General features: G+C 39.6%; 2 protein-coding genes across 4 annotated transcripts in view; both read right to left on the bottom strand.

The window, feature by feature from the left end:
- Positions 1 to 1,670: 1,670 nt before the first annotated feature.
- Positions 1,671 to 4,246, bottom strand: LOC125502955 (dolichyl-diphosphooligosaccharide--protein glycosyltransferase subunit 1-like). The gene is made up of 7 exons (XM_048662536.1): positions 3,852 to 4,246; positions 3,588 to 3,796; positions 3,377 to 3,534; positions 2,528 to 2,722; positions 2,357 to 2,472; positions 2,077 to 2,299; positions 1,671 to 2,016 (listed from the first exon to the last, which is right to left on the bottom strand). The coding sequence occupies exons 1-7, from the start codon at positions 4,126 to 4,128 to the stop codon at positions 1,815 to 1,817; spliced, it is 1,380 nt and encodes a 459-aa protein (XP_048518493.1). The 5' UTR covers positions 4,129 to 4,246; the 3' UTR covers positions 1,671 to 1,814.
- A 2,490-nt stretch (positions 4,247 to 6,736) lies between these two features.
- Positions 6,737 to 11,535, bottom strand: part of LOC109546393 — a 90,658-nt gene continuing 85,859 nt past the window's right edge. The window contains exons 14-16 of one of the 3 annotated variants that reach the window (XM_048662668.1): positions 8,528 to 8,761; positions 7,999 to 8,468; positions 6,737 to 7,965 (exon numbers count right to left, since the gene is read on the bottom strand). In XM_048662668.1, coding sequence (XP_048518625.1) covers positions 7,955 to 7,965; positions 7,999 to 8,468; positions 8,528 to 8,761 — 715 coding nt within the window. In that variant the 3' untranslated portion in view covers positions 6,737 to 7,954. Of the gene's footprint in view, positions 8,469 to 8,527; positions 8,762 to 8,971; positions 9,126 to 11,535 lie in introns of those variants that run through there. The other 2 variants (XM_048662667.1, XM_048662669.1) reach the window with 2 other exon arrangements.

Below are 11,535 nucleotides of genomic sequence, written 5' to 3'. Positions count from 1 at the left end.
CAGATTGTTTCGATCGAGAGAGAGAGAGATAGATAGACTGCGCAGGTATTTGTAAGGATTTCCTACCATATTTTTAAACAGAAAATGCAGAAGCATTAGAATGTTTATGTTTAAACTGTTTTTCTGAATTTTTGCACTTAATTTTTAATCGAAATTGTAATTAATATTGTTTAGACATCGAAATTACGACGATTTTTCTGAGCATTTCATCACATTTTTCTCGGACACACAGGTTTTGCGAAAAACGGTCAAGAGGCAAAAATCATTCTAAACTAAATGCTTTATCTGGATCTATCGAATCTGGAGAACTCAGGCAAAGTTTTGCTGATTAAAAAAACCGGATACGTTGAAAGGGTGATTTTCGCATAGAAACGCGCACTTAATTAAATTTTATGTGGCCAATTTTGTTGCGTTTATTCCCGCACAATCCGTATATCTTCAGAAATAAATATTTTTAAAGATTTAAAAAATATCAGAAGCATTCAATTTATCCTTTACAAGGCGTGCTATTTAATGCACTTGATGATATTTAACATTTTTTCGAAAACAGTGCTTTTAACAAAAAACTTTGCACAATCAAGAAATATTCTGGATTTAATGGGTTTTTGAAAAAACTATCGCTTTTGTAAAAAGAAAAAAGACGCAGTTAAAGTTTTGCGGTCTCAAAGGCTGAAGTCTCTAAAACGAGTTCTTCGTTAATAACGAAACACTTATTTTGTTACATTTATTTCCCTGTAAGATTTTTATAGCATCAAAAATAGACCAAAGCATTCAATTGTATCTTTAGAGCAAACGCTCGCCGCAAAGGACTTTTTTCATTTTTGCACTTCTTTAAGAACATTTGATGATATTTTAACACTTTTCTCGAAAAAAGTGCGTCTAGCGAAAAACTCCCAAGAGGCAAAAAACACTGACTGAGGAGTCCAAAAGACTATCGTTTTTTGAATCGGAAAAACACAGTCAAAGTTTCGCGGTCTCAAAGTGTCTTTCACAAATGCTTCTCGTGAAACGAAGCACTGCATAAAACAGTGCGCCCAATTTTGTAGCATTTATTTTGCTACTCGGCATATCTTTGAATGTAAAGATTTTAAGAGCCTCAAAAGCGGCTAAAATCATTCAATTGCTCCGTATGAGCAAACGCCCTCTGCCTAAGTCCAAAGCGTGGATTTGTCTGTATCTTTTTTTATGAAAATTTTAACAATTGTCTAGAAAACAGTGCGTCTAGCAAAAATCTTCCACGAGGCAAAAAACACTCTAAACTAACTGAGTAGTCCGAAAGACTATCGTTTTTTAAATCGGAAAAACACAGTCAAAGTTTTGCGGTCTCAAAATGTGTTACACAAATGCTTCGCGTGAAACGAAGCACTGCATAAAACTGTGCGCCCAATTTTGTAGCATTTATTTTCCGACTCTGCATATCTTGAAATGTAAAGATTTCAAGAGCCTCAAAGGCGGCTAAAATCATTCAACTGCTCCTTATGAGCAAAAGTCCTCTGCGTAAGTCCAAGGCGTCGATTTGTCAGCACTTTTTTTATGAACATTTTATCAATTTTCTCGAAAACAGTGCGTTTAGCAAAATGGATGTTTTAAGCCGGAAAACACCGTCGAAGTTTTGCGGCCTCAAAAACAAGAATGTTTCAAGGATGGGTCTGCGTACGAAAACACGATTGTTTTAATTAAATTGAATTTATTAGGGACATTTGGTGAAAATTAGACAAAAATGCCTATACATACTCTATAGGCAACCCCTAAATCCTGTTAAACAGAAAAAGTCAGTTTTAGGACAACAAATTCCATTGGCTCCACTATTCACATCACTCCTTCTTCGAGTGTTCGGGTTTTGCAATGGAAAAGTCCAATCGAACGTAGATAATAACCGCGATAAAGAGCGAAAACAAGGCAAGAAACAGTAGAATTGGCTCATGCAGTAGCATGTGCGTATTCCAATTGTAGCTGATCTCCACGTCTTGGATGTGCTGCTCCACTAGGTTCTGCTTGGACAGCCTGATTACAGTCCTGTAAAGCAAAATTTATTAATAACTAAACAGTGCCAGTCCGGCGGACTAAACCACGTGCCTTCCAATAGTATCCAGGTACTTGTAGGCGACTTTATCATCTAACCGCTTTACTTCATAGGGCGCCTTCACTTTAATATCCGTTACCCCGACTGGCAGCACAATGTCTGTTTCCAGGTCCTCAACTGCCATATCATCGAAAACATGATCAATCAGGCGCACTTTCAGCAAAAATTCGCCTGAAGGCTTCCGGAACAAGTAGCGGGAACTAGGAACGCTGTAACCTGCAAAAAAAACAACTTCTATAGACCAAACCACATAGACGTTGTGGGATCAATTACCCAAAGTGTACGAGCTGCGCCAACCTCCAAACAACGGAAATCTGGGCTTCAGCTCAACCTCAATGTAATCCTTGTGAGTCCTCACATTAGAGGTGGAAATGTTGCCGTTCATGTCCCTACAAACGCTCGAATTAACCGAAAAATCCAGCTACAAGCTATTGTCATGCTTACCGGTAGTAGATACTGTGCGCCAGCGCTGGTAGAACAGTAACGTAGCTTCTGATGCTGTGATGGTTGGCAACTGTGTCCCTTTGGTAGTCGTATCGGGAGAACGAGCCCTTTAACAGAGCCCCCGTGTGTTTGAGATCAATATTTTCTTCAATTGCAATGTTGCCCCAATGCGATACTTCAATAGTGCGCTGCAATCTGAGAAGCATCAGAAGAAATCAGCTCAGATCTGATCAATGACAGTGCTCGCCATTAGAGTTTAAAAAGACAATTATGGGATGTTTAATAGTGACCGAATCGGATGGAAAATTGAAGAATTTGAGGGGCTTAGAGGCTAGCACTTTTGCCTTTTTTTCTCCCTTCAGAATGGTAGTTTTTGTCTTTCAATCCAATTTTGAACGCTCAAAAACGTTTTACACGCGTACATATACAAGAGACTCAACATTCAGCAGACTTCTCCGGTTATTCTGCTTCTAAGTTTCAAATTGGCGCCCCATAGAGCATCGGCATGCTTAAAAATTGCCAATTTTTGTGGCGCTCAACTTTGGAGCGATTATTTAAGAAACTTTAGATTATCAGTGGTTGAAAAGGGAAAGAAAAAGGAGTTCAGCTGAAAATTTCCATTTTCTTCAATTCCCGGAACAATTAAATGCTTTGAAGAAATAGAAACTTTGGAGTTGGAAAAACCTCCTACTGGTCTGAAAGAAGAAGAAGCTAATAAGCATTTGGGCCTCTAAATGTGCAAATTTCGTTGCTTTTGGGCCTGGGGGCATCATCAAGTCCTCAGTAATTGTTAATAATTTACTGAAGACAGTCAAACATAGGTTTTTGCATATAAACAGTGCATTTTACCTGGAAACTGATAGGAATGGACCATTGTTTTCATAGTGAACGCTTAAAGAATCCCTTGCAAACTGCTCAATATCCGTATAAGGTCCATAGGTGATAGTGGAGTCTGTTTGACTAACAGGCTTCAGTTTCGAGTACTTTTCCACCACTCGAGAGTTTACCTGCAAGCAGCATTTCTACAACTGTTCTTGTTCGTAGCTTGAACTGCGCTTACCAGAACATCGGTTTTTTGCGTTTTCGTCACATAGGGCGAGTAGAAGTAGTAATTTCCCTCATATTTCACCAGCTGTTTCTCCTTCTGCGTGACGCACTTCGGGCAGAATTTCAAACTGTTGGTGAAAAACGATTCGAAGATTATCGTGGTGGTTTTGCCTGGTTCCAAACTTGGCCGCAGATGGACTTTGAATGCAATTCGCTCGGGACCTGCAAAGCACCATAATTAGCCCTACTGGGCAGCGGTTTATTGCCGTTAAACTACCTTGGAATCTCGCTCGGAACTGCTCGATTTTCAGGGGATTCTTCTGCGAGTCCTGTACAGTAATAGAGCTGAAGGAATCAGGATCTTCTATTGCAAGTAAATAAGAGGCAACGCTTCCTTCGCCGGTGTTCTCTATCGTGATAGTGCCGCCGATCTTTACAAGTTGCGAATTCAAATCGATAGTTCTCTGAACGTTCTTATTAATTAAACTGTCATCGATGTGTTCCAGGCCGTTTGCCATGGAAAACACCGCGAAAACCGCCACAAATTTCCACATATTTCAAAGGTTTTTATATTCTGCAAGCAAAAAACCTCTTGAATACAATAAAAGTGGACGTGTACAACGTCACCCACTCGTCAGCTTTATAGGTTAAGCCACAGGGTTAAGCAGCTGTCAGTGTTTTTGGGGTTTCTGATGTTGCCGGTTTGACTGAAAGGCCATAGGGCGTGGTGACGGAAGGCAAAAGCCTTTAGTTAAGAAGGATTTTGCCCAAGATAAAGTTGGAAGTTAAAAATTGGCTTCCTTATAGATAATCAATTGACTAGGAAAATGCCATTTTTGACCAGTTTTTACTTTACTTACTTACTTACTTACAATTTATTTGAATAAAACCAAATTTGGGTCCCACGCAAACCAAAGCTCTCTTTATCAAGACTAAACTGAACCCTTATTTCGCTATCTCCACTGGTTGCTCAGAATGCAGCTTCAGAAGAACATAGCGCAAAAAAAAATTAAAAACGCATCAGAACCTTCTACAGTTTGAAAATTAATTATTAAGCAACTATTTATTTGAATAAAACTACATTTGCATCACACGCAAATAAAAGCTCTCTTTATTCAAAGCGGAAACCCTTATTCCGCTATCTCAGCGGGTTGTACAGAAACCGGCTTCAGAAGAGCATGGCATAAAAAAAATTAAAAAATGCATTAAAACCATCCAAATTTTAAAAATTCATTAAGAAGAAACGTTCAAATGGAACCAAATTCTCGTCCTGTATTAAATAACAATTTAATAACCGAGTGCTAAAACTCTGACTCACATAACTGAACTCAGAACTCAGAAACCTGCTACAGAATAGCATCAGTGAATAAACAAAAAACCGCCCAACGCTTTTGATAGTTTGAAAATTCATTACGAAGGAACCGTATGTTCGAATGAAACCAAATTTACACCACATGCAAAGCAAATACCTTTTTATCCAGACCAGGAACCGATATTCTGCTATTTTCACTGGTTGCTCAGAAACCAGCTTCAGAAGAGCACGCCATAAAAAAAATACAAAACGCGTCAAAATCTTCCAGAGTTAAAAAATTAATTCTGGAGGAACCATTGATTTAGATAAAACGAAATTCGTACCACACGCAAGTAAAAGCTCTTTTTATCCAGAACTGGAAGCCTTATTCCGCTACCTCTACTGGTTGTTCAGTAACCGGCTTCAGAAGGGCATGGCGTAAAAATCGAAGAAAACCCATCAAAACCTTCCAGTTTAAAAATTTGTAAAGAAGGCACCATCCGTTCAAATGGAACGAAATTCTCGTCCTATATTAAATAACAATTTAATAACCGAGTGCTAAAACTCTGACTCACATAACTGAACTCAGAACTCAAAAATCTGCGACAGAATAGCATCGGTGAATAAGCAAAAAACCGCACAGCGCTTTTGATAGTTTGAAAATTCATTATGAAGGAACCGTATGTTCGAATGAAACCAAATTTACACCACATGCAAAGCAAATACTTTCTTATTCCGACCAGTAACCGCTATTCTGCTATCTTCACTGGTTGCTCAGAAACCGGCTTCAGAAGAGCATRCCGCAAAAAAAACATAAAAAACGTATTAAAACCTTTCAGAGTTTAAAAATGAATTATGAAGGAACGATTGATTGGAATAAAACCAACTTTGCGCCACACGCCAAGAAAAGCTCTCTTGACCCAGAACTGAACGCTTTATGCCGCTACCTCTACTGGTTGTTCAGCAACCGGCTTCAGAAGGGCATGGTGCAAAAAATTAAGAAATCGCATTAAAACCTTCCAGTTTAAAAATTTGTAAAGAAGACACCATATGTTCAAATGGAACGAAATTCTCGCCCTATATTAAATAACAATTTAGTTGCCGAATGTTGCTAAAACCCTGAGTCACATAACTCGACTCAGAAGAAATCCATTATGAAGAAACCATTTGTTCGAATGGAGCAAAATTCACACCACATGTATGGCGAAGCTCTTTTTATCGGGATCAGAAGCTTTGGTTTCAATATCACAACTTGTTGTTGAGCAACAAGCTTCAAAAGATCAAAAATGAAAAAAACGCATCAAAAGGAACGAAACTTTAAAAACACCATATGAAGGAAGCATTTGTCCGAATGGAACCAAATTCGCTCGACGAACCTTAGCTAAGGTTTCCTTTATCGAGAGCGGTAACCCATGTTCCGATGTCTCTATCGATTGTTCAGAAACCTTCTTCAGAAGAGCTTCGTGTCTAACCAAGAACTACCCAAAAGTAAAAAATTCGTTATGAAGGCACCTTTTGTTCGAATGGAACCAAACTCACACGATAAGTCAGACAAATCTCTCTGTATCGGAATCTGATACAGAATCTACAGAGTGTTTGAAATAAAAGTCAGGAAACAAACATTTTTTGTGGAGATTTTTTTTTATTAATCCATTCTACTTATTAAATACAAAAAATACGTAATATACCGGCGGGAAATTAATTTGTAGTTAATATATGCACCTAGAGCTACTGTTCCTGGTTATGCGCCTTAGTCGATAAATGAATTATTGTATAAAAAGCTAACAAATGTGTAAAAAAGAAAAGCGTATTCGTACTTAGAATATAGAGATATATACATGGAAATTCAGGGAATACCTTAATGTGCGCATTTTTGTTTTGTTTTCCCGCTGTTTGGTTGATGTAAAATTTCAAAAAGCCCCGAAATGTAAAAGAAGCATATTTGAGTAAAGCGTTGAAATGCATGCAAAATTACCGCGTGGAAAACGGGTAGAGAATTTCACAGATTTTCGTTTCATTCGGGTCCAATCGCACGGATTGACGTAGAAAAACGTTTACAAAAATATGCGTTATGCAGATGTAGGAAAATGAACGGCTTTAGAGCGTCCAGTTTAAGAAGCTGTTGCAAACAGTCCCATTTCTCCCTTAACAATTTCATATAGAAAACACCGAAGAATTAAACACACGTATCTATCACTGTACTGATTTTGTACTACGACGCTATTTAGCTGAAAATACTATTCTTAAAAGTAAAATATCACATGCTACTCATATAGGGAATTTTCGGGGAGGAATGAGTAACGACGGCTACTAAATCGCGCCTATTTATCTCCTATTACTCAAACCTCGCAAAATGTGTTAAGTATTGCTTCTAATATTTGCTGATTGCCTATCGTAGATTACATAAACTTAGCCTAAGTGTATTGAAAAGGTGTGATAATGTTTTTTGGACATTTGGTAAATATTTCGAGTAAACGAATCATCCGGAAACCAACACCCAGCGCTTTAGTCGGATATTCGACCTGCTCTAGTTGCTAATCCTATTCTAGTTCACCCTGTACATTGAAATCATATTAATACTGAAAGAAACACACCACGCCTACACATGCAAACATTTCCGATCGATCACAAAGTCCTTAAAGTTAAAAGAGTTAAATTGGATAATTAATACAATTCGAATGTCGCATCGGGATGCAATCCTGAGACCATTACGGGGGTTTGGTCTCCAATAAACTATTCAAACACCCCCCCTAATAATAAGAATAATAATAATAATTTATGAATATAATGCGCCTGGGAAACCTACAAATAATAAATTCGTTTATACTGGAGGAAGCAATTTTCGCTTAAATGAACCTGTTCGCAAAAACTCCGGCATTGTTAGGCCACATTTTAAGCGACTTCCTCGTGTCTTTGGCTTCAACCGTTCCTATTCAAAGCGGGATCACATAGAGTAGAACACTTATCACAAAGCAATATCACGTTGGCAAAATTAGCGGATTTCTTGGCAGTTTTGCCCAATTTAGTGACAACATTCGAAGGAGAGCCACTCAAAACATGGCCTAACTACGCAACTTACGGTGGACAAGCTAATTGGCTTCCGGCAACGGTTCCTCGACTGGATCTAAATTAAGCGATTCTGCTGCTGCATCAGTGCTGACTTCGTCACTTGAAGCAGCTCTCTCTTCTGGCGATGAAACCAAATCGGCAGATCCTCCAGTGCTTGTTCCCGGAAGTTGAACGCTTGTTCCCGTAAATTGAACGCTTGTGCCCGGAAGTTGAGTGCTTGTTCCCGGAAGATGAATGCTTGTTCCCGGAAGTTGAGTGCTTGTTCCCGGAAGTTGAGTGCTTGTTCCAGGAAGTTGAGTGCTTGTTCCCGGAAGTTGAGTGCTTGTTCCCGGAACTTGAGCGCTTGTTCCCGGAAGTTGAACGCTTGTTCCCGCAAGTTTAGGAGTTTCAGAAAATTGGTCAGCCAACATCTGTTGGGACCTTGTAAACGGCCTCTGCGTGCCCACACGCGTGTCATCATCTCTCCTAACGGGTACCTGGGATCTGGCCGGGCTGCTATTGGGCTGGTTTGGATTCTTCACACTTGTACCGAGCCTAAAGAAGGTTTATTATATATATAACATTACCAGTGTGGGTGTAGATCAACTACTCACATGCACGCCAACTCCTCCCCAGTATTGAGTCTGTAGAACTCTAAGAGACTGTGAACATCGTAGAAAGCCAGTATGTGGTCGAGGGTGGCAACGTAAATGCGATCTCTGCCCGATTGGCTCGATTGGTCGACGTAGGGAGCAGCTGAGATGTTCTTATGGTAAAACCGGCCCTCGAATATATAGGAGATGATCAGGGTATTATCCCGGGAGTTGCTGTTGCGAAGCAACCATGACCTGGAAGAGAGATCGATTGTTTCAGTTCCTAAACAGTTAAAGGCGAATTTGCTGTCTAAATGTGTGTAAGGAGCCGTTTGGAGCCTCAAAAAAGCTCCTGAAATTTTGAAGGTCTTTGATGTGTTCCACTCCTGATATCTCCGGAATGGCTGAAGATATCGCATCAGCTTAAATAACCATTTTGATCGAGAGGCTCAAGGGCTTTAGTTTACATATTGAGCTTTATCAGATATTCCTAACCTCTAAAGAGATAGAAGCCAAAATATCTATAAGTGGCCATGAGGGTCTCCGACCGTCAGTGCTTAATATATGGAAGATGATCGGGTAATTTTTCCGGGAATTGCTTTCGCGAAGCAACCATGACCTGGAAGAGTCATTGATTGTTTCACTTCTTTAACAGTTAGATACAAATTTTCTATCTACATGTCTGTAAGGAGCCGTTTAGAGCCCCTAAGAAACTCCTGAAGTTCGGGCAGTTTCTTCGGGCCTTTGCAGTTTTCCACTCCTGATATCTCCGGAATGGCTGAAGATATCGCATCAGCTTAAATAACCATTTTGATCGAGAGGCTCGAGGGCTTTAGTTTACATATTGAGCTCTATCAGATATTCCTAACCTCTAAAGAGATAGAAGCCAAAATATCTATAAGTGGTCATGAGGGTCTCCGACCGTCAGTGCTTAATATATGGGAGATGATCGGGTAATTTTTCCGGGAGTTGCGATCGCGAAGCAACCACGAACTGGAAGAGTCATTGATTGTTTCACTTCCTTGACAGTTAAATGCGAATTTGCTGTCTACATGTCTGTAAGGAGCCGTTTAGAGCCTCAAAGAAGCTCCTGACATTTGGGCAGTTTCTTCGGGCCTTTGCAGTTTTCCACTCCTGATATCTCCGGAATGGCTGAAGATATCCCATCAGCTTAAATAACCATTTTGATGGAGAGGCTCAAGGGCTTTAGTTTACATATTGAGCTCTATCAGATATTCCTAACCTCTAAAGAGATAGAAGCCAAAATATCTATAAGTGGCCATGAGGGTCTCCGACCGTCAGTGCTTAATATATGAGGGATGATCGGGTAACTTTTCCGGGAGTTGCGATCGCCAAGCAAACACGAACTGGAAAAGTCATTGATTGTTTCACTTCCTTGACAGTTAAATGCGAATTTGCTGTCAACATGTCTGTAAGGAGCCGTTTAGAGCCCCAAAGAAGCTCGTGACATTTGGGCAGTTTCTTCGGGCCTTTGCAGTTTTCCACTCCTGATATCTCCGGAATGGCTGAAGATATCGCATCAGCTTGAATAACCATTTTAATCGAGAGGCTCAAGGGCTTTAGTTTACATATTGAGCTCTATCAGATATTCCTAACCTCTAAAGAGATAGAAGCCAAAATATCTATAAGTAGTCATGAGGGTCTCCGACCGTCAGTGCTTAATATATGGGGGATGATCGGGTAACTTTTCCGGGAGTTGCGATCGCGAAGCAACTATGACCGGCAAGAGTCATTGATTGTTTCACTTCCTTAACAGTTAAATGCGAATTTGCTGTCTACATGTGCGTAAGGAGCCGTTTAGAGCCTCAAACAATCTCCTGAAATTTGGGCAGTTTCTTCGGGCCTTTGCAGTTTAACACTCCTGATATCTCCGAAATGGCTGAAGATATCGCATTAGCTTGAATAACCATTTTAATCGAGAGGCTCAAGGGCTTTTGTTTACATATTGGGTTTTATCAAATATTCCTGACCTCTAAGGAGATAAAAGTCAAAATATCAACAAAAAGTCCCTGACTCTCAGGGCATAAACTATTATCATTTTCCTAAAGTACATATGCCCAAACCATTCCTCAGTTTTTTGATAGGCCGTTTCGAGAACTGTTTCTAGGTGGTACTGAAAATTCCTAACCAGCAAAACGATAGAAGCCAAAATAAAAAATTAATTAGAGGCTCTCACCGCTTAAAACACCCTGCATCTCAGAAACAGTTGCAAATATCCAGATAGCCGTTAGTAATTTTTCACAACAGGTCTGAAAATTCATCAGAGTTTCCTAACCTCTAAACAGATCATCATCAAAAATATTTAAATTTTGAGAGCAGGGAGCCTTCAAACACTCTCTAAGTGTCTGAAACTGGAAAGTCCTTCCGGAAAATCTGCTACTYATTCTAACCTCTAAAGGTCGAAAAGCCAAAATACCASGACTCCCATGCACAGAACCATTCAATGAGCAGTTGGCAACTTCTCAATGGAAAGTCTRCAGACCAGTTTTTGAGCAGTATTTCAAACTCCTAACTAGCAAAGCGTTAGAGGCCAAACTTAAGACAATGTGGGGCTTTTAACGGTTAAAACACCYTAAAATCAGAAACGGTTGCAAATATCCGATCAGTCATAAGGACTTTTTTGCTAGCGCTTTGGGAAGTTTTGTCAGAATTTTCGAAYCCCTAAAGAGCTAGAAGCTCAAAGAAGCAAACGGTAAACTTTAAGACACTGTCAAGCGATAGAAAATAGGAGAAGAGGGGAAAAAGAACCATTTCCAGAKAACGTTTCGTGAGTTATTTTTCAYCTACASYGTTCAGACCCAATTATTTAACGTCAAAACCCAAACTTTGATGAATTCTTGCCAATTTCCAAGTTCAAAGTGTTAGAATTATTATTTGGACCGTTTCGGTTGAACGTCCCAATAACAGTAGGTATAGTTATATAATATAAGTTAATATAGTAGCTGGTCGGTTTTAGCAACAATTCCTAACCTCTAAAAAGATAGAAGCGGAAACGTCGGCATTTTGGG

Source organism: Dendroctonus ponderosae, unplaced genomic scaffold, assembly GCF_020466585.1.
Source record: "Dendroctonus ponderosae isolate FM_Combo_2020 unplaced genomic scaffold, Dpon_F_20191213v2 Dpon_F_20191213_11, whole genome shotgun sequence".
NCBI lineage: Eukaryota > Metazoa > Arthropoda > Insecta > Coleoptera > Curculionidae > Dendroctonus > Dendroctonus ponderosae.
Note: the sequence above shows the minus strand (reverse complement) of the source record. Positions and strands in the feature narration are given on the sequence as shown.